The sequence below is a fragment of the Apodemus sylvaticus genome, chromosome 22 (assembly GCF_947179515.1).
Source record: "Apodemus sylvaticus chromosome 22, mApoSyl1.1, whole genome shotgun sequence".
Classification (NCBI taxonomy): Eukaryota; Metazoa; Chordata; class Mammalia; order Rodentia; family Muridae; genus Apodemus; species Apodemus sylvaticus.
Window position 1 is genome coordinate 53,848,128 of NC_067493.1, and position 23,853 is coordinate 53,871,980.

The following is a 23,853-nucleotide window of genomic DNA, read 5'->3' on the forward strand; positions in this document are numbered from 1 at the left end:
TATATATATATAAACACACGTACATACACACATACATACATACATACATACATGAATTTATTTATTTATTTATTTAAAATCTGTAACTAGTTTACATAGTCCAGAGTGACCTTGAACTCCTAACCTTCCTGGCTCAGTTCCGTCTGGAGAGCAGACATCACAAATCTGAACTCCTCCGACCTCTGTTTAGTGCTTTTGGAGAAGGCAGGTTCTTGTGCATGTCTGAACAATGCTGTGCCACTAAAATCTACTCTAGTGCTTTTAAGTTGTGTCTAATTTTTGTTTATTTGTTTTTCGAGACAGGGTTTCTCTGTGTAGTCCTGGCTGTCCTGGATCCTTGCTCTGTAGATGAGGCTGGCATGAAAGTCAGAAATCTGCCTGCCTCTGCCTCCCAAGTGCTGGGACTAAACACATGTGCCACCACCGACTGGTAGTGTATTTAATTTTTAAAATTTTGTTATTTTTGTCTTTTTGATGTGTGTGTTTGCACATGTTCTCACACGCAGGCATGCACATGCCAAGGTATACATACAGAGTTCAGAGGATGACTTTCAGGGGTCAATTCTCCACCCACAGCCCTGGGAATTTAACTCAGATCTTCAGGCTTGCAAAGCTAGCACTGTAACCTACTGAGCCACCTTGCCAGCCCTGGTCTTTAATTTTTTTTTTTTTTTTTAAAGATTTATTTATTTATTATATGTAAGTACACTGTAGCTATCTTCAGACACCCCAGAAGAGGGCATTGGATCTCATTACAGATAATTATGAGTCACCATGTGGTAGCTGGGATTTGAACTCAGGACCTTGGGAAGAGCAGTCAGTGCTCTTAACCACTGAGCCATCTCTCCAGCCGGTCTTTTCTTTTCTTTCTCTTCTCTTCTCTTCTCTTCTCTTCTCTTCTCTTCTCTTCTCTTCTCTTTTCTTTTCTTTTCTCTTTTTTTGGTTTTTCGAGACAGGGTTTCTCTGTGTAGTCCTGGCTGTCCTGGCACTCACTCTGCAGACCAGGCTGGCCTCGAACTCAGAAATCTGCCTGCCTCTGCCTCCCAAGTGCTGGGATTAAAGGCGTGCGCCACCACCGCCCAGCCTGGTCTTTTATTTTGAGAGAGAGTTTCACTAAGTTGGCAAGGCCCTGAACTCACTTTGTCACCTAGGCAGGCTTTGAACATTTGATCTTCCTGGAGGGTGAGATTAAAGGCCTGTGTCACTAGGCATGGCCTCGTTTATTTTAATTTTTTTGTGGAAAGGATAACATATTCCAGACCATCTTGTGCAAAAGCAAGTACAGAGGTCGCTGAATTTTGCTTGAATTTGTTTCTGTTTTAAATCCCCTTTTAAATGTATATTTTCTGTAAATATTTCACAAGGAGAAGGTGCCAAGGATCCTAAGAGAGGAATGTGAAATGAAGAGTGTCTCCTCTGTTCAGTATGGCCTGACAGATGGACACCTCCTGCTTTGGGATTCTCATCCCCTCGCTTCCATTTTTATCAATGACAGAAGGAAGAAATTATTCATCCACACACTTAGTATTCTTATGTCTTCATTATGTGAAATAAAGTTTACCACAGGATTTTAGAACTCCCTGCGCTTCTATTTATATGTAAGAATAGACCTTAGGATTTAGCTATTTATTCTGGACATCAAATTATATTTTCCAACTGAGTCTCTCTCTCCCTCTCTCCCTTCTCTCTCTCTCTCTCTCTCTCTCTCTCTCTCTCTCTCTGTGTGTGTGTGTGTGTGTGTATGTGTGTGTCTTAGTCAGGGTTTCTATTCCTGTACAAACATCATGACCAAGAAGCAAGTTGGGGAGGAAAGGGTTTATTCAGCTTATATTTCCACACTGCTGTCCATCACCAAAGGAAGTCAGGACTGGAACTCAAGCAGGTCAGGATGCAGAGGTCATGGAGGGATGTTTCTTTTTTTTTTTCTTTTTCTTTTTTCTTTTCTTTTTTTTTTTTTTTTTTTTGGTTTTTTTGAGACAGGGTTTCTCTGTATAGCCCTGGCTGTCCTGGAACTCACTCGGTAGACCAGGCTGGCCTTGAACTCAGAAATCCGCCTGCCTCTGCCTCCCAGAGTGCTGGGATTACAGGCATGCACCACCACCGCCCTGGCTGGAGGGATGTTTCTTACTGATTTGCTTCCCCTGGCTTGCTTATAGAACCCAAGACCACCAGCCCAGGGATGGCCCCACCCACAAGGGGCCCTCCCCCCCCCTTGATCACTAATTGAGGAAACGCCCCACAGCTGGATCTTAAGGAAGCATTTTCTCAAAGGAGGCTTCTTTCTCTGTGATAACTCCAGCTTGTGTCAAGTTGACACACAAAAGTGTGTGTGTGTGTGTGTGTGTGTGTGTAACTGTGAAGAGTAGAGAAACCTGGACATGATGGTGGAGGTCTGTAATCCCAGACACTTGACTTGGGATGCTGGGGCAGGATAATTCCAAATTCTAGGTTAGCCTTGACAACAAAGTGAGACCCTATCTCAAAATAAAAAGCAGAAAATAGGTTGAGGTATAATCTTTACCTAGCATGTCCAAGGCCCTAAATTCAATACCTGATATCCCTTGCCATATACAAACAAAAGTGTAAAACCAAACAAGAACTAATAATTTTTTGGGAGACCCAGGCAGGAATATTAAGAGTATGAGGCCAGTCTTGGCTACATAACGACACTTTGTCTTAAAAACAAAATAAAAAAGGGCAGTGTGCTTTGGTGGTGGCCCACACCTTTGGTTCCAGCACGCAGGAGGCAGAGACAGGTGGAGTATGAGGCCATCCTGGTCTACAGAGTGAGTTCCAGGACAGTCAGAGCTTGTAGAAGAAACGTTGTCTCAGAAAAACTAAGAAAAAAACAAAAACTGAAAACATTTCCCCCCTGAAGTGCCCTCCACCAGGTGCTTTCTGTCTTTCCATGCCCTGCCCCTCCCCCAGCTAGGGTTGAACCCAGGGCTCTCTCTAACATGCTGGGTGGGAGCACTCTATCACTAACTGACAACCTTGTTGCTGCTTTGTTTTTTCTTTTCTAGGCAGGGTTTCTCTGTGTAGCCCTGGCTGTCCTGGAACCCAAGCTGAAGAGCAGGCTGGCCTGGAACTCACAGATCCAGATCTGCCTATCTCTGCATCCTTAGTGCTGGGATTAAAGGAGCACTCTAGCACAGTTTATTTTTATTTTGTATGTATGAGTGTTTGGCCTGCATGTATGCTAAGTGCCTCCTTCGGAGGCCAGAAGGGGGCGCCAGACGCCTGAAACTAGAACTAGGAATGGTTGTGAGCCACTGGATGTGGATGCTAGGAACCAAATCCCAACTGCAAAAGGAGCAAGTGCTCTTGACCACTGCGCATCTCTCCAGCCTCATGACAGGGGAATGTTTTTAAAGGATGCTTGTAGGCCGTGCGGTGGCTCTGAACGCTTCCTGCTAACCAGAATTTCATCCTGGTAGGAGAGAACTGACTCCCACAAGGTATCCTCTTACTGTACATGTTGAACCATGGTACATACAGCTCCCTGTATGCATGTGTGCGTGTGTACACACACACACACACACAGAGAGAGAGAGAGAGAGAGAGAGAGAGAGAGAGAGAGAGAAATGCAACAGTATTAAAAACCTTTTTACCAGTTATGGTGGTGTACACCTTTTATTACAGCATTCAGGAGACACAAGCAGGTGGATCTTTGTAAGTCTGAGGTCAGAACCTCTTGGGACTGGTGATCAAAGGAACAGTATGGCTCAGGATCCCCAAACCCATACTTTCTATTTACAAGGGAGATTCATTTGCCCCAGAGGGACAGAGGGCAGGGATAAGGGACAAAGACAGGAGAAGGAGCAAGAGGGAGAAGGGAAAGGGAGCAGGGGAGAGGGGGAGGGCATTCGTCCAGGAGGACAAAGGGCTTCCTCTGGATAGAGGCCCATGGGAAAAATAGCAGTTTATAAAGGTAAAAGGGGAAACCCCATGTTAGGATGAGGCATTTAACTTTAAGTGGGCATGTTAGCGGAGTGGTGGTGGTGCACACCTTTAATCCCAGCACTCTGGGAGGCAGAGGCAGGCAATTTCTGAGTTTGAGGCCAGCCTGGTCTACACAGTGTGTTTCAGGACAGCCAGGGCTACACAGAGAAACCCTGTCTCAGAAAAAACCAAATCCAAAAAAACCCAAAAAACAAACAAACAAACAAAACCCCCCAAAACCCCCAAAAAACAAAAAAACAACTTTGATAGCTGGGCCCAGGTAGTCAGCCTCAGGAGGAGGAAGTGGCCAAATAAGGAAACAGACCTTGGGGGCTAGCTTTAGGAAGGTAATCTAACATTTTTTTAGCAAGGCAGAAGGAGTAGGGAGAGAAGGCAGGACACGCTAGAACCATACTCATCACACTCAGGCTAGTCAGAGTCCTTTCATGTGAGCTGGTGATTAAGAGCACTAGCTACGCTTCCAGAGGACCTGGGTTCAATTCCCAGAATCCACATGGTGCTTTAATTCCAGCGCCAGGGTCTACAGCACCCTCTTCTGGTGTCACCAGGCACACGCATGGCACAGGCACACTACCTGTTAAACACCTATAAACATAAAAATAAAATAACAAGCAGAAAACTGAAAAAAAAATTGCACTGTTTTTTAAAAAAATATTTATTTATTTTATGTATGTATGTACACTGTCGCTATCTCCAGACACACCAGAAGAGGGCATTGGATCCCATTACAGATGGTTGTGAGCCACCATGTGGGTGCCGGAAATTGAACCTGAAACTTAAATCTCTATACCTCTGCTTCAAGATGTATTTTTACTATTTCTAAATCATGCAAACGTGTTTGTGCCTGTGTGTAGGTCTCTGCATATGACTGCAGGCATCTCTACACACTAAGAGGGCGTCAGAGCCTCTGGAGTGGAGTTCCAGGTGGTTGTGAGCTGCCTGACTCGGGAATGGAACCCTGGTCCTCTGAGAGAGCAGTCCAGTCTCGTAACCACTGAGCCAGCTCTCCCGCCTCTGCCCGCGCATTCTTGTTCCTCGCCCCATGATCCTGGGGATCAGACACGAGCTTTGCCCATGCAAGGGCCCTCACTCTAAGCTACAGTCTGCTTTTATTCTTTTTCTCTTAGGTCTCACTATGTAGCACAGGCTAGCCTTACACTTCGCACTTTCTCTCTTTTTCTTTTTCTCTCCTTTCTCTTTCTCTTTCTTTCTTTCTTTTGTTTTTTATTTTGAGACAAGATTTCTCTGTGTAGTCCTGGTTGACCTGAAACTAGCTCTGTAGACCAGGCTGGCCTTGGACTCAGAGATCCGCCTGCCTCTGCCTTCTAAGTGCTGAGAATAAAGATGTGGGCCACTGGCATCCTGCTCCTGCGTGTTTCTTGGGTGTGAGGACCACAGGCATGAGCCCCTCTGGCTCGCCTACAAACACAATTGCTGAAATTCCACTCTTCAGCTGAGGGAGTAGCTCAGAGGTAGAAAACTAGATTGTTAGCATGGAGCCCTGGATTTGATCCCTAACCCCATAAAAAAAAAATAGAATTCTATTTGTCCGGTGTGTGTCACATGACTTCTAAGAAGTCTTCCCTTCGTCCCTCCCAAGTGGGGATGCTTTTCTATTGAAACATCTGCTTGACTAACATCTCCTTACTTAACTGTATTGAGTTGTTTCTCTCTTTTTGGTGTTTAGAATGTTACTTACTTTCTTTTTTTTTTTTTTATAAATTTTTATTTTTTTGTTTTTTTTCGAGACAGGGTTTCTCTGTGTAGCCCTGGCTGTCCTGGAACTCACTTTGTAGACCGACCAGGTTGGCCTTGAACTCAGAAATCCGCCTGCCTCTGCCTCCCAGAGTGCTGGGATTATAGGCGTGCACCACCACCGCCCGGTGTTACTTTCTTTTTTTTTTTCTTTTGGTTTTTTGGATTTGGTTTTTTTCGAGGCAGGGTTTCTCTGTATAGCACTGGCTGTCCTGGAACCTACTCTCTAGACCAGGCTGGCCTGGAACTCAAAAATCTGCCTGCCTCTGCCTCCCAGAGTGCTGGGATTACAGGCGTGCGCCACCACTGCCCAGCCTGTTGCTTCTTTCTGATGTTTACATATGAATGTGGCATGCATACATGTATGAAAAATTTCACAGGTATGTGCAGGTGTATATGGAGTTCTGAGGCTGACACTGGGTGTTTTCCTCTATGACTCTCCACGTTCTTCACGGAATCAGGGTCTCTAGGTAGACTCACCGTTTCAGCTAGTCTGGTTAGCCAGTTTGCTCTCGGAATTTCCTCATCTCTGTCTCCTGTGCACTGGAATTGCAGGCAGGCCATCACAGTCCACTTGGTTTTCTTTGTTTCTTTTCTTTCTTTCTTTTTTTTTTTTTTAAGATTTATTTATTTATTATATGTAAGTCACTGTAGCTGTCTTCAGACACATCAGAAGATAGCATCAGATCTCATTATGGATGGTTGTAAGACACCATGTGGTTGCTGGGATTTGAACTCAGGACCTTTGGAAGAGTAGTCGGTGCCCTTAACCGCTGCGCCATCTCTCCAGTCCCTCCATTTGATTTTATAAAAATTTTTTGTGTATGGGTGTTTTTACATATGTATGTATGTATGTATGTTGTATGTATGTATGTATGTGTGTGTGTGTGTGTACCATGTATTTGCTTGGTATCGTAGGAGGCCAGACACCCACCCCTCTTTTTTTTAGAAAAAAAAAAAATCCCAGCACTGGAGAGGCAGAGATCGAAAGATCTGTGAATTGGGAGCCGGACTGTTCCACACAATGAGTTCTGGTCCAGTTAGGACTACATAATGAAATATTGTCTCAAAAAGAAGGAACCCGGGAGGGAGGCGAGAAGGAAAGAAGAAACATGGCATAGGGAAGAGAGATAAAGCATTGGTAGGAACCAGTCCTTCCCCTAGGACCCGGATGTAGGTGGAAACTACACTTCCCAGAATGCCTCACTCCCACTTGGCAACTATATAAATAGTCCATCCGGGTTCTTGGAGATGCTGTTTGGCGACTCGTCGCCATTCCCGGAGCAGCTCGGCCTCGGCCCAGAGGCGAGTGTCGGTCGCTGTGTCGGAGACCCCGGTCCCCGGCACCGAGACAACCAGCCCTCTCTCCTGCCCCGCGGCGGGAGAGCGTGTCCGGCCGGCCGGCGGGGCTCGCGACCCTCCCGCGCCTCCCCTTCCCCCGCAGCCTCCGCCCCGCCAGGCCCGGCCCGGACCTCCGAGCCCCGGCCTCCTCCTCCTCTTCGGTCACCGCCGCCTCTGGGCCCCACAGCCCCACCTGCCGCTTCTCCTTCCATTTTGAGAAGCTGAGGAAGGAAACAAGGAAAAATGTCGCCATGAAGGCCGAGAACCGCTGCCGTCGCCGACCCCCGCCGGCCCTGAACGCCATGAGCCTGGGTCCCCGCCGCGCCCGCTCCGCTCCGACCGCCGTCGCCGCCGAGGCCCCCTTTGATGCCGCAGAGCTCCCCCTGTGCCGCCGCCACCGCCTCCGACATGGACAAGAACAGCGGCTCCAACAGCTCCTCCGCCTCCTCGGGCAGCAGCAAAGGGCAACAGCCGCCCCGCTCCGCCTCGGCGGGGCCGGCCGGCGAGTCTAAACCCAAGAGCGGTAAGAGCCGGCGGGTGTGCTGGGTCACTTGGGATGGGCGCGCAAACGACCCACCTTCCGCTGGCACCGACGTCCAGTATTTACGGTTAAGCTGCGCTGCACTGCGTGGTTAATTTGGGCCCTTGCATTCATATTCAAAACAGCTGGTTGAAGTAGGCGCTATTCTTAGCCCCATTTTGCAGATGAGGAATCTGAGATTTGGAAGGGTTAAGGTCATCCAGGTGACAAGCACCTCACAGCAGGCCTCAAGACCTGGTTTGTGTGACTCATTGACCAAGCTCTAAAAGAAATGACTTTGTTTTATCTTCCTGCGTTGGATTAGCTTTGGGTAGCATTCAAGTTTAAATAAGAGGGCGAGGCCCGAGGATTTCAGTCTTAAATCTGGCACCAGGTCTGTTCCTGGGATGGCGTTTTGTTTTTTTGTTTTTCTGCGTGATGGTAAAGCATGCAGACCCTTCATTCATTTATTTTAGGTCCAGTCCTTGAGTTTGCCTTATCTGTAAAAGGTAATGTGTACTAATGAGCACATGCGCTAAGCGCTTGGAGTGCTCGACAACTATTTGTCTAAATATTATGCCTGTTTGTGTGTGGTAGGTTATAGGGGTTTGGCTTTCACTGTGTGTGTGTGTGTGTGATTATGCACAAAGTACGGCGGTAGGCTTTTATGTATGATATCATTACTCTAATTGTTTATCCTGTCTAGCTAGGAGTTGCTCCTTCTCGGAGGATAAACTAGACTGTAGGTTAGGAGATGGCAGAATCCTGAGTCCAGCATTCTCCATCTTGTTTCCGAGCTGTGGCCAAATCCTTGTTCTCTTTTACACGTTTACCACCATGTTGGCAGTAATAGCAGTGTAAGGCTTTTGTTTGGGTATTTTTGAGATTGTCTTTTTTTTTTTTTTTTTTTTTAATCCTGTAGTTATCAGAGACAGATTTTCTCTTTGTATCTTTGGCTGTCCTGGAACTCACTGTAGACTAGGCCTAGAACCCATAGATCCCCCTTGTCTCTGCCTCTCAAGTGCCTCCACAATCTCAAGACACCACCAAGTTTCAGATTGTGGTTTAATTACGATGTTTCTCCTTCCCTTTCCTCCCTCCAAGCTCCTATGTAACCGTCCCCTCATCTTCGAACTCATGCCCTCTTTTCACATGTATGTGTGCACGTGTATATACATGTCAACAAACATGTATTTGGGGGATATGTATATACATATCAACGATTGTGAACATGGCAGAGGAGCCTAGGAAGCCTCGATCCAACACAAGGAGCTGTAGGCAGCATGGTAAAGCTGGGAGTGAGGGGGTCTTCCCCAGGGAAGAGCACACCAGCTGCTTTTCCAGCACCAGACATCACTGAATGTGTTTTAGTGCAAAGATGTAGTGCAAGTAACTTTATATGGGCTCAGCAGTATGTTTTTTGTGAGAGTGAGCATGTGTAACAGATGGGGAGCTTTGGACCTAACATTCTAAGATTCAAAGAGCTGGAGAGTGTGGGTCTAGAATATGCAAGCCCCTGGGTTTGATCCTTAGCATACCCCCCCACCCGCCCTCAAATTAAATTAAGAGCATTAAAAAAACCCAAAATACTTGCTGGGTGGTGGTGGCACATGCCCGTAATCTTCTGGGAGGCAGAGGCAGGTGGATTTTTGAGTTCGAGGGCCAGCCTGGTCTACAGAGTGAGTTCCATCCAGGACAGCCAGGGCTACACAGAAAAACCCTGTCTTGAAAAACCAAGTCCAAAAAACAAAAAAAACCCCAAAATACCAAAATTATAAGGCTTACTGACTGAGAATTTATCTGCAGGGTATGACAAATGCCATTACCAGGTATACTTGAGGCCTTGTAGAAATTGCCTGTAGAACTTGGGTAGAGACCAGTTGTCACTGATACACCAGTGCTTTACTGTCTGAGCAGGCATTAGTGTAACTCAGGGCCAAGTCTGGACTCTATGAACTAATTCTGGAGTTGCACATGTGTAGTTTTATTGTAATTTGGCCGTTGTCGGAGAGAGGTTTGTGTGTTTCTCAAAGTAGGAGGATTCCAGCTTTGCTCGCAGAGGCAGTGCTAAGCTTTGCCTCTCCAGGAATTTTCAACTAACTTTTTAGGTCCCTCGTTAAGTCACTAAAGTACATTCTTGCATGAGTCAGCTGTAATAAATGCTTTGTTTATTGTTTAGTGAGCAGTAGGCCAAAGCTTGTGACTTACCAAACAACATAGAGGGCAGGAGGGTTCAGTGAGACTGACACCCTGCAGTTAGAGCACTTGGCTCCATCCTTGACTCTCCTCTGAGAGGAGGAAGGAAAGACTTGACTTCACGCCCTTGCACCTGTACACGTCCTGCACACACAGGATGGTGATAAGGTGATACATTAGAAGACTGAGCAAGAGAGCTGATGTGATTAAGGCATTTTTACTGCATTCCTAGCTGGCCTCCTTTACTTCTTTCTCCCTACATGTGTTCTTTGGGGTGGGTGGTCAGTCAGGCTTGGTGGAAGGCATCTTGACCAGCTGAAATTATAGACAGGCACCACCTCAGGGCCTGGTTTTGATCCTCAGAAACCCTAATAAACCAACCACAGAAGTATGGACGAAGCGGCTGGAGAGGCGGCTCTGGGCTCTGTTACTCCTACAGAAGGCTCGGGTTTGCTTCTCAGCTCCTCATTGCTGTGGAGTTTGACACTGTCTTCTCCCTCCACATAAACATACATAACATGTCATAAACACACATGTGGAGTGCAGCCAAACTCGTACGCAAAGCACCCATACATAAAAAATGAAATAACCCAGTCGGGTGGTCCACACCTTTAATCCCAGCATTTGGGAGGCCAGGCAAGCAGATCTCTGAATTTGAGGCCAGCCTGGTCTAACAGAGCTATGGTTACACAGAGAAACCCTGTTTAGAAAAACTAAGAAAGAAAAGAAACTAAAGCCACTGAATGTGGGTGCAGCCAGTAATCCAGCACTCCCTGCTGAAGCAGAGGATCATGAGTTTGGGGCTACCCTGGGCTACTGAGCAAGTTCCAGGGCAGCCTGGTTACATAGGAAGGCCCTGTTGCAACGACATGAGATTGCCTTGCAGTGAGAGGCTGCTGGGAAAGCAGATGTGACTGAGATGTGAACTGACCATCGGCAGTGTTAGGAGTGTTTCAGAGTCCTGACTCAGAAGGATTGGAGTGTGAAATGAAGATACACAAAGAAAAACCCACAAAATGTATTTGGTTTCTGGAGACAGTTTCATATCTCTAGAACCAAGTCCCATCCATTCTGCCATGGTCTCTGATGTCCTGTAGCCTAGCTTCTCCCTTGTCCCTTGGTATCTGTGAGCTGTGTGCATTTGTAAGTGTCCTTTGCTTTCTAACTACATGGATATAGTTGATATGTTTGTCTCCTGTGGCTAGCTTCTGTTTTCTCTTCACTGGTGTGCTGTTATAGGTGAATCTGATACCGGAGTTCCTTGATCTTTCTGTCCAGCCTTGGCCTTGGCCAGTTGTTTCTTAGACTTAACAGAACATCCCTTTTCTGGCTGTATGTCTGCAGCTTTCTTTTTTTTTTTTTTTTTGGTTTTTCGAGACAGGGTTTCTCTGTGTAGCGTAGCCCTGGCTGTTTTGGAACTCACTCTATAGACCAGGCTGGCCGTGAACTCAGAAGTCCACCTGCCTCTGCCTCCCAAGTGCTGGGATTACATCACCGCCCGGTATGTCTTCAGCTTTCTTCAGCAGGGCTAAGACTGTTAGAACAATTTACCAAGCGACTGTCCCAACAAAACAGCCCAGAGGAGAGAAGAAATTTAGGGACCAGGGGTGCCATATAGAAAGAACAGAGAAAGTAAGTATTGATGAACAAGAGAGGTCAGGGATTCGTAGGCCAGTGCAGCCCCGACCAGGAACCGTGCTCTGGCCCCTCCTCCCTAGGCAGAAGGCACTGCCACGGAGGTTATGGGAAGGTCAGGTATTATGAAGCAGTTATTTTGAGGTTGGCGGTGTGAAACACTGTGCTGACATTGTTCCTGTCATTGGGCTCAGAAGCTGGGTTACTGGGTAATCAGACTTGGGTGTTTCTGTGCTCTCCTCACGCCTAGGGTTAAAGGTGGTGCTGGACACCCAGCGTCCTGTGAGTGCGGACACCCAGATTCCAGTACTGTAACTTGAGAGCCATCGTGTCTGTTAATGTTACAGTGAGCTTTTCCAGTCATAGCAGCTATGTGCCTCTACTATAGAAGATGTTTTCAAGGTTGTTTTTTCCCCCTCAATTCCTTTTTTGTTTCTGCTTTTTAAAAAATGTTACTTATTTAATGTGCATGTATGTATGCTGTTGCTGACACAGCAGAAGAAGGCATCAGATCCCATTAGAGATGGTTGTGAGCCACCATTTGGTTGCTGGAAATTGAACTTAGGACCTCTGGAAGAGCAGAGAGTGCTTTTAACTGCTGAGCCATCTCTCCAGCCCCTTGTTTTTGTTTTTTCAAGACAGAATTTCTCTGTGGAGCCCTGTCTGTCCTGGTACTTGCTCTCCTGAACAGCCTGGCCTTGAACTCTTTTTCTCAATTCTTTCGATTTCTGAGTGACTATAGTTCACTTCAGTAACTAGAGTACTAGAGTACACGTCAGTGGGATCTGACTTGTCAGGTGAGCTGCTCCCTGGAGGTGCTTGTCAACTGGTATGGGTGATGGGTAAGTAACTGACTTGTAATTACAGCTTGAACTAGCAGCAGAAACTTCCTGACTGCTGTTGCCCTGGCTGTACTACCTGTTAGAACCAGACCTAGAACGTTGATGATTTTGCACATTTATGAAGGACTTGTGACTTTAAATTGGTGAGGAGCACTGGAGAGAGACATGGAGTAGATTTGCTGTTATTTGGCAGAGTCTTTTCCATTTTGGAAATCAAAACAGCACTGGATTAAAGTTTTAGGCCTCTGTTTGTTGGTTCTGAATCCTAGGTTCTGGGTTTGTACCATCTAATGAGTAATTTCGTCAGCTGGGGACAGTGTCTTGATAGTACTTCCGGCAGTTCTCAGCTCTGGCTACATACCAGACTCCTGAGAACTTTTACAGTGTGAGGGTGTGGGGCCCTGGGCTGCAGTTCCCTAAGGTTCATCTGCAACCTCCCCAGGTGCTCTTCCGTCCTGGCTAGCCTCAAATACACACAGAAATTCTGCAGCCTCCTGAAGGCCAGATTAAAGGTGTGAGCTTCCTTGTCTGACCTTTTCTGATTCTCTAAGGGTCATAGGCATTCCTTACTTTTTAATTTACTTTTTATTAATTTGGTTTTTTGAGATAGGATCTTTCTGCATAGTCTAGGATGGCCTGGAACTCAATGTATAATACGTTTGGAGTTGTCTTGAATCACAGAGATCCACCTCCCTCTTCCTCCTGAGCTAGGATTAAAGTCTTGTGCCTCTGTGCCCAAATCCTTGTTTGTTTAATTTTACAGAATTGTTTGTTTGTGTGTGGGTGGTGGAGAATGCAATGCCCTCTGAAGCCAGGAGAGGACACACTGCCTGGAGCTGCAGTTATTGATGGCTGTGGACAGTGTGTGGCCTCTGGGACAGGCGCATCTGAGATTCTTAACTCCTGAGCTAGCTCTAGCTTTCTTATCTATTTATTTTTGACACTGGGTACTGAGCCTAGTATAAGTTAGGCAGGGACTTGACCACTGAGTTGTGTCTCCAGCCCCTCTTAAAAATGATCATTTGAGCATTAGTTGGGGTTGACGTAAACTGAGTTTGTAGCCAAGCAGGCAGCCTGGACTTGTGACCTCACACCAATGGCCTCTTGAGTAACTGAGGTCCCAGGCCTGCGCCCAGGCCCAGCTTGCTCGCTTGACCTCCCTCTCCCACTTGTCTTTTCTTAATTTCTTAGCCTTGGCCTTGCTTCATAGTCTAGGCTGGCCTTTAACTTGCTGCTTAGTCCAGGCTGGCCTTGAGCTCTCATCTGTGTTCTCCTGCCCTGCACCTCCTGAGAACTGCAACACTAGGCAGCATTCATCTTTTTTTTTTTTTTTTTTTTTGGCTTTTTGGCTTTTTGGCTTTTTGGCTTTTTGGCTTTTTGGCTTTTTGGCTTTTTGGCTTTTTGGCTTTTTGACTTTGGTTTTTTTCGGGACAGGGTTTCTCTGTGTAGCCCTGGCTGTCCTGGAACTCACTCTGTAGACCAGGCTGGCCTCGAACTCAGAAATTCGCCTGCCTCTGCCTCCCAGAGTGCTGGGATTACAGGCGTGCGCCACCACCCGGCAGCATTCATAATCTTAAAGCCCTGGAAGTGACCCTGATGTACACCTGGAATTGGGAACCACCATTCTGAGGTTTAAAACTTGACCAGAGCCGGGCGGTGGTGGCACATGCCTTAAATCCCAGCACTTGGGAGGCAGAGGCAAGTGGATTTCTGAGTTCGAGGCCAACCTGGTCTACAGAGTGAGTTCCAGGACAGCCAGGGCTACACAGAGAAACCCTGTCTTGAAAAAATCAAAAAAAAAAAAAAACAAAACAAAAAAAAAAAACAAAAAACAAAAAAACTTGACCAGAAACAAAATAACAAAAAATTGGAGAAGTCAAAATCATAAAATAAATTTCTTCTAGGAACTTGACTCATTTTCCAAAATCTGATGTGGGTCCTCTTGTTCCTTCTGAGAGAGGAGGACAGTTTCTCTCTGAGTTATTCACTAGTATGTCCTGGCAAGTTGTCTACAAAATGTTTCAAAAACAACACTGTGAATTTTATCTTTGGGTCCCAGGCAGAACAGTATGATCAATCCTCAGCTACATGTTGCCTGGGTTTAGAGATAAGAGCCAGTTTCTCACTTGAGATGTTTCCCTTTAGACTTTGAGGTATTTGGAAGACCAAGAGAGAAGGGAGTTGATTTTTTTTTTTTTTTTTTTTTTTTTTTAGGGCCTGAAATCATAAATCCTTATGTGGTCAGTTGTCGTAATGTGATTTAGAAATACGGAATTCACTGTCCATCACAGCGGCTAAGTCTTAGGAAACCATTTCCCTGAGAGTGTGGTAATAAAGGTGAAGAAACCAACAGTTTACCTGAGTGCTGCTTCATCTTCAGTCTTCTCAGGGTAGAGCTCGGCATCATCCGAGTATGCACAAGCTGTTAGGGGTCTCCTGAGCAGGACCCTAGCCCCCCATAACGTGCTGGAGAGCAAACCTAGGCCTTGTATGTTAGGCAAACACTGCCACTAAACTACACTTGATGGTGATGTATCTCTTGAAAACAACAGTTCAGAGTCATGTTCTGTCAGCTTCAGATAACAAGGTTTGGGAAATATGTTTTCTCTCTTCCTTTGCTTTTTTTCTTTTTCTTTTCCTTTTCTTTTTCTTTTTTATTCTTCTGAGGCTGGAGAGAGTTCTAAAATTAAGCTACTCTTCCAGAGGACCCAGGTTCATCTACCTGGCAGCTCGTATCTATCAGGAACTCTCAAGTTTCAGGAGATCCATCACCCTCTTCTGGCCTCCATGGGTGTTAGGCATACATGTGGTACACAGACATGTTGGTTTTGAGACTGGTTTTGTTTCAGTTCTTTGTTTTCCAGGTGCTGGGATTAGAGGTGTGCCACACAGATTTCTGTCTGCTACCAGAGGTGCTGTGCTTGACAACAGCTGTTGCTAGGTGACGGGGTGGAGGGGCCATAATGCCTATAAACTGCTGTCCTGGCTGGTTCTGTGTCAACTTCTCACAGGCTGGAGTTACCACAGAGAAAGGAGCTTCAGTTGGGGAAGTGCCTCCATGAGATCCAGCTGTGAGGCATTTTCTCAATTAGTGATCAAGGGGGAGGGCCCCTGGTGGGCGGGGCCATCCCTGGGCTGGTGGTCCTGGGTTCTATAAGAGAGCAGGCTGAGCAAGCCAGGGGAAGCAAGTCAGTAAGTAACATCCCTCCATGGCCTCCGCATCAGTTCCTGCTTCCTGACCTGCTTGAGTTCCAGTCCTGACTTCCTTTAGTGATGAACAGCTGTGTAGAAGTGTAAGCTGAATAAATCCTTTCCTCCCCAACTTGCTTCTTGGTCATGATGTTTGTGCAGGAACAGAAACCCTGACTAAGACAAGCCCCAATTCCAACTTGAAACTCTGGTTAATATCTAATTAAGGAGTGAACTTGGCATGGCAGTTTTGTGTGGTCACCTCTTCTGCTCTCTGCTGCTGTCCTCTGTGACTTGTTAGCCCGCTTCCTCCGCTGCAGCTGGCTAGGTGTGGAGTGGCTGCAGCTGGCTAGGTGTGGAGTGGCCAGCACATCTCATCCTTCCCTAGACATGCGGCTGCTTTCAGAATTTGGATTTATGGGCTGGTGAGGTGGCTCAGCAGGCAGTCAGTCCCTGGGACCACATGGTAGGAGAGAGCCAACCTCTACAGGTTGTCCTCTGACCTCCACATACACACTGTGGTGCTCTCTCTCTCTCTCTCTCTCTCTCAGTAGATGTAGTTGAATTAGGATTCATGTTTCTCTTTTCTTAGGTCTGATGTTCAGTAAGCTTGTGGTCATGTGTAGAAATAGTTTCTTTTTAGTTGTTTGCTCAGGTGGCAGGCAGCTGGCTGTGATTGTGCCTGTGCTCTCAAAAAGATTGCCTTGGGTTGGAGGGCAGCGTGAGTTACGGTGTAGTGAGTTCTAGGCTAGCCTGAACTATAGAGTGAGATTTAAAAAAAAAAAAATGTGGGCTGGAGAGATGGCTCAGCAGTTAAGAGTACCGACTGTTCTTCCAGAGGTTCTGAGTTCAAATCCCAGCAACCACATGGTGGCTCACAACCATCTGTAATGGGATCTGACGCCCTCTTCTGGAGTGTCTGAAGACAGCTACAGTGTACTCACATATAATAATAAATAAATCTTTTTAAAAAAACATGTGCCTGGTGATACTCGGGCCTGTAGTTTCCTCGCCTCATGTCTTCGCCTTCTAACTTTGTGCGGGAACTGAAGGGAAAAAAAAGCCTGCAGTTAGTTGCAGAGGAAGAGGCCGGCCAAGATGTCCATTGGTTGATTAAAGACTTACATGAAGCTGAAGGCCACATAGTGACAAGTGAGACCAACACTGGCGAAGTGTACCGAGGGAAACTCATTGAAGCTGAGGAAACATGGACTGTCCGATGTCCAACATCACAGTCACACACAGAGATGGCCGGGCGGCACAGCTGGAACAACTATACATGCGTGGCAGCAAGATCCGGTTTCTAATTTTGCCTGAAATGCCTGAAAAATGCACCCATGTTAAATAACATGAAAAATAAAAACCCAGCCTCGGGGGCCGGCCGAGGAAAAGTTGCTATCCTGAAGGCCCAAGTGGCTGCAAGAGGAAGTGGGCGTGGACTGGAGCGGAAACATCTTCTAGAAGCGAAGATAATCTCCACTGAAGAGACCTTTGTTCTTTCTTCTCTTAGGCTATTGGAGGGTTGGGGGAGTTTACATGTGCATATGTCCTAGATTTTCTTTGTATCAGAGAAACTGTTAAGCTAAATAAAACGTGGATGTTTTGTGGTTAAAAAAACAACAACAACAAAAAAATGTGCCTACCTCTTTTAAAACAGTAATGTTTTCATATGAGAGGCAGAACCTTTGAGGGTGAGGCCTGAGTACAGGAACCTCCTGACAGCTCACGAGGTTGCCTGTGCGAGCTAACAGTCCACGGATACAAGAGAACTCTAAGCAGACAAAGTCAAGGTGTTTGCAGAGAAGAAAAAGGTCATTGTCAGTAGCTGCATATGTTTTCTTTACAGGTAGTTTCTTTTAAGTGTGTGCTTGTATGAGAAAAGGTATTATACTCTAGCCCAGGCTAGCATGGAACTTGTGATTCTCCATTTCCCAAGTGTTGGGATAGCAGGTGTATGCTACCACATCCATTTAGTTGTATGTGTCAAATTTAATGGTGTGCTGATTATCAGACCTTTTTCTGTTAGATAAGTTTTATATGTGTGAGTGTGTCCTGGAACTGATGTTAGAAATGGTTGTGATCTACTTGTAAGTGTCCTGGAAGGGCAAGAAGTACTCTTAACTGTTAAGCTATCCTTGCAGCTCCACACACATGAGTATTTTGTGTGTGTGTGTGTATGTGTGTGTGTGTGTGTGTGTGAGAGTGAGTGATATATATACCAAGTGCCTTCCAAGGCCAGAAGAGAGGAGTATTGGATTTCTGAAGAAGTAAGAGTGTGACTTAGAGTTGTAAGGCACCACATGGGTGCTAGGAAACTAGTTTGGATCCTCTGGGAGAGTAGAAGTGTTTAATACTGAGCCATTTCTCCAAACCCTAAAGCCAGGAGTTTGTGCATGTAGGCATGTTTGTTTGAGACAGGGATTCTATGTATAGTCCTGGCTGTGCTGTAACTCACAGATCTTCCTGCCTCTGCCTCCCAAGACTTTGATTAAAGGTGTATAACACCAATGCCCTGTAACTTTTTTTTCAAACCTTATTTTTAATGATGGTTCTTAAACACTCTAACCTCCCTTATAGCCCACGACTCAACAGAGGTAGTAGAAAAGAAAGGATAATGGGGAGAGGACCAGTTTACAAGGTTCTTGGGAACAACTTCCATCTATTGCCTGGAAATCCAAAATTCAGTTCACAGGTTAGCCACTCAGTCCACTCACAAACACTTGATGGATACACCAGTGGGCCAGTTCCTAGAGTTGAGTTAGCAAACATGAATCAGCAGAGGTAGTACTACCTAGCAGAGACAGTCAGGCCTCAACCTTGGCTCGAGTCAGCAGGAGGGACCAGAAAGGACGCCAGAAGTTCTTGACTGTGCCTCTCTCAGGGAAACTTAAGATCAGAGAACACATGAGGATCATGGACTCATGAACATGCTGTGGTGTGTGTGTGTAGGTTAGACATGCAGGATTAGACTCTCCTCCCACCCTGTGGGGTTGGGGACTTGAACTCAGGTCCTCAGACTTGGTAGCAGCCGCTCTAACCATGCTGATCTCCTTCACCTGTTCTGTGCTGATGGTTCCTAGATGAGGTTTGTTTGCCTTACACTTTTGTTGTAGGTGTGCAGGTGTATCTGTGCATGCTCTCACCCCTGAGTGCACAGTGGAGGGAGACTGATGGCAGTGTGGGAGACTCTCCTTGCCTCTAATTTATTTTTTTGAAACTGTATCTCTCACTGAACTGGGAAGTTAGTTGCCTTTTTGACTAAACTGATTGTTGATCAAGCCCCTGGAATCAACTGCATCCACCTCCCCTGGGACTGGAGCTGTGCACTGGATTTGTCTAGCTCTTAATTTGGGCACTGGGGTCCTCATACAGAGCCTCCTGCTTGCAGATGAAGCATTTTATACTCAACTGAGCCTCTTGCCCTCCCCCCTTTCTAAGCTAGTACTGGCTTATATAGTGTACTGACGCAGGTTCCTTGTTAGATTTCATTAGCAATGCCGTGTGTTGGTGGCACATGCCTTTAACCCTAGCACTTGGGAGGCAGAGACAGTAGGATCTCTGTGAGTGCCAAGACAGCCAGTGCTGCACAAAGAAACCTTGTCTCAAAAAGGAAGAAAATTACTAGTGATTTGTGGATACTGGCAACAAATTCCTGAAGTTTATCTTCTTAGTAAGAAAAGGAAAATGGGCAGACAGACTCAGTGGCACACACCTCTAATTCTAGCACTTGGGAAGTAGAGACAGGAGAACGGGTTTTCGGGTCATCCTGACCTGTGTAGTGAGACCAGCCTGGGGCTACATGAGGCCCTGTCTCCCGACGCAACTAAGCAAGCAGGCTTTTTACTCAAAATATAGACAGTTGGTCAACAGATAGACTGAACGCATTTGTTGCTAATTAGAGAAATTCAGGTTTAAAAATAAAACCAAAAATCCAAATAAAGTAAAAATCAGAAACCATTTGTCTTTGTATTTGAACAAAATTTATTCAAGTTGCTACTGAATTAACAGGAATGTAATGAACTTCCTGTTCTTTTTTATAATGCTGTTAGGATATAATAGTGAACTTCCTGTTCTCTTTTATGATGCTGTTAGGATATAAATCAGTCATAATTAATTTCTACAAAGCAACTTCAGGATGACTTTTATGATTGTGTTTCATAATCTCATTTCACTTTGAATATTTGACATGCTATATAGACCTTATAAAACAATCTTCAGTACTGTTAGGTTAAACTAGCAAAAAGATATTACTAAATGTATTGGTTATGTTTCCCTATTAGCTCATGGCAGGCAATTGTGTAGCCATTAATTGTGCTTTTGAAGAATAGGTAATTATTTTTTTAAAGTATTTTATGTGTGTGTTTGCCTGCATTTATATGTGTGCACGATATTCTTGCCTGGTGTCTGCAGAGGTCAGAAGAGGGCATTGGACCCCTTGAAAGTTACAGACAGTCGTGGCTGCTGGGATCTGAACCTAGCTAGGTCTTCTAAAGGAGCAACAAGTGCTTTTGACTCTGACCTCTGACCTCTTTAGCCTTCAGCTTTACTCTGAGACACAGACTCATATCTCAGGCTGCCTTTGAACATGTCATTTTTTTTCCTGCCTCTACTTGCTAAGTGCTGGGGTTGTAAGTGTGTCACAGCTCTCTGCTGTATTTCGCTTTCCGTGTGTGTGATGTGTACAAGGGAATACGCTTGTCTATATGTGTGCACAGGTGTGATGTTGATCACTCTCATTTATATATTATTTAGTTACTTGTGGATTGAGGTAGGCCTCTCACTGAAACTGGAACTTGCTGGTTTCTGGTTAATCTAATGAGCCAGCTCCTTCCTGCCTCCTGGGTTCTGGAATCGTAGACAGGCAGTTGTCTTACTTCTTGCCTTGCCTTCATGGGTTCTGAGGATCTGAGCTCCATTGTGTGCTTTCTTTCATTGTCAACATCAATTATCCACTGAGTCATCTCCTCGGCTCCTTTACAGGTTTTGATTCATGGTCCATAGAGATGGCTCACTGAGTAAGAAAACCTGGTGCCAAGCCCGATGACTGGGCTTATTGTTTTCCAGAACTTGTACAGTGGCAGGACAGAACCCATCCAGAGACAGTTGTCCTTTGCCCTTTAAATGTGTACTGTGGCTCATGCAGATAAACACATAACACATGCAAAATAAATAGCATGTAATAAAAACACCATACAGCTTTTATTTATAACCAGAGTTGTTCTAGCCTAGCCTAGACTGATCTTACACTTGCAGATGATCCTCCTAGCTCGGTCTCCCAAAGGTCGAATCTGTAGGTATGAGCCTTGCTGAAGACCAGGGGTATATAAAACTACTCATAAAGTAACAAGAATATTTTGTATAAGACATGGAGCAATCATATAAAAAGAAGCCAGGAGGCCTAGTGAGGCCCTCGCCTGCAGGCTCAGTGCGCAGGGCCTGAGGCAGGAGGGAAGTTGAATAGTGTGACAGAGAGAGAAAGGAAATAAAGCACTTAATAAATATCTCACGGGCATTGTCAATTGTTTTATATTTTATTTTTATAATCAAGTGTACTGATGCTAATGAATATGTAGTTTTTTTATTGAAGGAAAAAAGCAAGAGACATTTTTTAAAAGTAATTTAAACTGATGTGATGTGTTCTTAGAGCTCAGCATGTGCTGTGTTAACTTTGTAGTTTCCATAGCGTGTTGATGACACTGAACTTTTGTGACCAAATGTCTCTGTCTTGGCTGTCTTGTAATTTACTCTATATCATGTTGGCCTCAAGATCCACCTGTCTCTGCCTTCTGAGTGCTGGGATTCAGGGTGTGTGGTGCTGTGCCTGGGCTTGTTTTTAGGCCTGATGAGTATGTCTGCTAAAGCATAGGCCTTTCCTCTGTAGAGCTCTGTACACACACTCTATTACACTCAAGGGCAGTGCCTGTCCTCTCCTGTCAGGCCTGCAGACCAGATATATCATCCTTCTAGCACAGAATGGCTGTTTCAAAACCAAACAACAGCCTACCTTACTATAGTTCTTCTTCAGAGCACCAATGCTATGGATTAAACTTAGCTTTTTTTTTTTGTTTGTTTGTTTTTTTGTTTTTTTGGATTTGGTTTTTTCAAGACAGGGTTTCTCTGTGTAGCCCTGGCTTCCTGGAACTTACTCTGTAGACCAGGCTGGCCTCGAACTCAGAAATCCGCCTGCCTTTGCCTCCCAGAGTGCTGGGATTACAGGCGTGCGCCACCACCGCCCGGCTTAAACTTAGCTTTTTCAGAGGCTGTGGAAAGGCCTATTTCCCCTTATTTAATAAGTAACAACTTTGCTGATATATAGACAGAAATTGCTATGTGTCTGGGAAAACTTATTAAAATTTATTAAACTCATTACTTTTATTTCTTTTGTTTTCAGATGGAAAGAACTCAAATGGATCCAAGCGTTACAATCGCAAGCGTGAACCTTCCTACCCCAAAAATGAAAATTTTAGCAACCAGTCCCGTCGCTCCAATTCACAGAAAAGCAAAACTTTTAACAAGATGCCTCCTCAAAGGGGCGGTGGCAGCAGCAAACCCTTTAGCTCTTCTTCTAATGGTGGAAGACGAGATGAGGTATGGAGGAGAGTGGCCTTGGCGAGCTGGCTCTCTGGGTCTGGCTTTTCCCCCTCAGTGTCTCAGCACTTCAGAAAATGCAGTGGAGCAGGGCAGGCAGCCAGGCTGGCTGAGCAGCTGGGGACTGGCCAGACCGGGACCCTGGACCGTGAAACCCTGGGGGAGGAGACTTCGTCGTAGTAACAGCTGAGACACACCTGAGCAGGTGTGCTGTGCTTCACTGTCACCGTCACTTCGGGTGCCCTTTGGAGCGCTTGGATAATAAAGGCAGCCGTGGTGGTGTCTGTCCTGCAGAGGGAGCTGGACTCCTCAGTCTCACACCCAGACACCTGTCCTGAGGAGATTCCCTGGGTTTGTTTTGAGACTAAAGGTTGATATGGGATGTTTACTGCTGAATTTAGGAAGTAGCCTAAGACTTATCAAGTAGACTGGTGGTGTCTGTTGGCTGACCAGCCATTCTGTGTAGCCATTGCAGAGCTAGATAGATTGAGTGCATAGACTGTCAAAGGATTACTTCTCCTCCGTGTCTGTGGTGTACCAAGGACAACCAAAGTTAAACAGAGGACTCATTGTCTTTGTTCTCCAGGGCGAATTCTCTAGTCTGGCGGGTCCGGAACTGGTGTGTAATTTACCTGAGGGTCTGGGTTGCTTCGTTGGCGTCCTGAGGGAGCGCTGAGATTATTGGTTTGTGCCATCTGCCAGGCTGCAGAGGTAGATTGGCGCACTCTAAATGAAGCAAGGGAAGGAACACTGTTGGGATTTAAAGCAGCAGTAAGGGGTCAGATTGGAGGACTGACTTCTGAGCGGGGAAGGTGCACACTTGGGCAGGGACAAGGAACTGGAAGCCACAAGAGGTGCTTGTCCCTTTGCTCAGTTCTGCTGTCAGGCTGAGTGAGTAGTTGACAGGACAGCGTGACAGTTGGTCAGTCGCTCATTGGCCTCGAGTCATGTGAGCAGAGTGACAAGAGTAGGGTTGGTGTGCAGTGGCAGTATGGCAGGGATGTGCTGTCGGAGGTGGAGAGGAAGGGAAGGCTGTAAGGGTCCGAGAAGCTGGAGAGGCACGGCCTGCCTGCCTCACAAGACGAGCTCCAGGGCATTGGAGTTGGCTTCTGGCAGCCGTGCTCCTAAGTCCATGCCAGCACACACAGATAGACACAGAACCTTTAAAAATATTAAGGACATCGTTTTTGTTTTGAGATATGGTCTTAGTGTGTAGTCCTGGAACTCTGTGTAGACCAGGCTGACTTGAATTCACATAGATCCAACTACCTCCTGAAATTCATTCTCTCATTCATTCGAGGCAGGGTCACTGTGTAGTTTTAGCTGACCTGGAGCACTGTAGACCAGGCTGGCCTGAGCACTGGTATTACAGGCATGTACTACCACAACTGGCTTAATAAAACTTTTTAAAACTTGGGCTGGCTAGATGACTCAAAGGTTAGAACACTGGTTGCTTTTCCAGAGAGGCCCTGAGTTCAATTCCAAGCACCCACATGGTGGCATGAAAGCATCTATAAAGAGATCTGATGCCTTCTACTGGCATGCAGACAGAGCACTCCTACATTTAAAAGAATACATAAATAAGTACATTTTAAAAATCAGAAAAGATGTGAGCCAGGAGAGATTTTATAGTTAGGGATATGGAAGCAACAACAAATCTCTCCTAATGGGGTGGCTGATGGAATGGGGGTATGAGGGAAGCGTGGGCATGCCATGGGCCTTGACTGACCTGTCAAGGGAACAGCAGGGTCGGCGCATGTCAGAGCTTGGCTGACTGAGCCTAGGTACAGGAGGCTGGCAGCAGGCAGCTGGCTTGCCTTGCTC

General features: G+C 45.9%; 2 protein-coding genes across 3 annotated transcripts in view; one reads left to right on the forward strand and one right to left on the reverse strand.

Moving 5' to 3' along the window:
- Positions 1-23,853, reverse strand: part of LOC127673034 (2'-5'-oligoadenylate synthase-like protein 1) — a 449,062-nt gene that overhangs the window by 99,108 nt on the left and 326,101 nt on the right. The gene's annotated exons all lie outside the window — the stretch shown is intronic.
- Positions 7,411-23,853, forward strand: part of Rnf10 (ring finger protein 10) — a 31,705-nt gene continuing 15,262 nt past the window's right edge. Inside the window, exons 1-2 of the mRNA XM_052168564.1 lie at positions 7,411-7,582; positions 21,833-22,029. Of these exons, the coding sequence (XP_052024524.1) occupies positions 7,426-7,582; positions 21,833-22,029 (354 nt within the window). The 5' untranslated portion in view covers positions 7,411-7,425. The remainder of the gene's footprint in view (positions 7,583-21,832; positions 22,030-23,853) is intronic.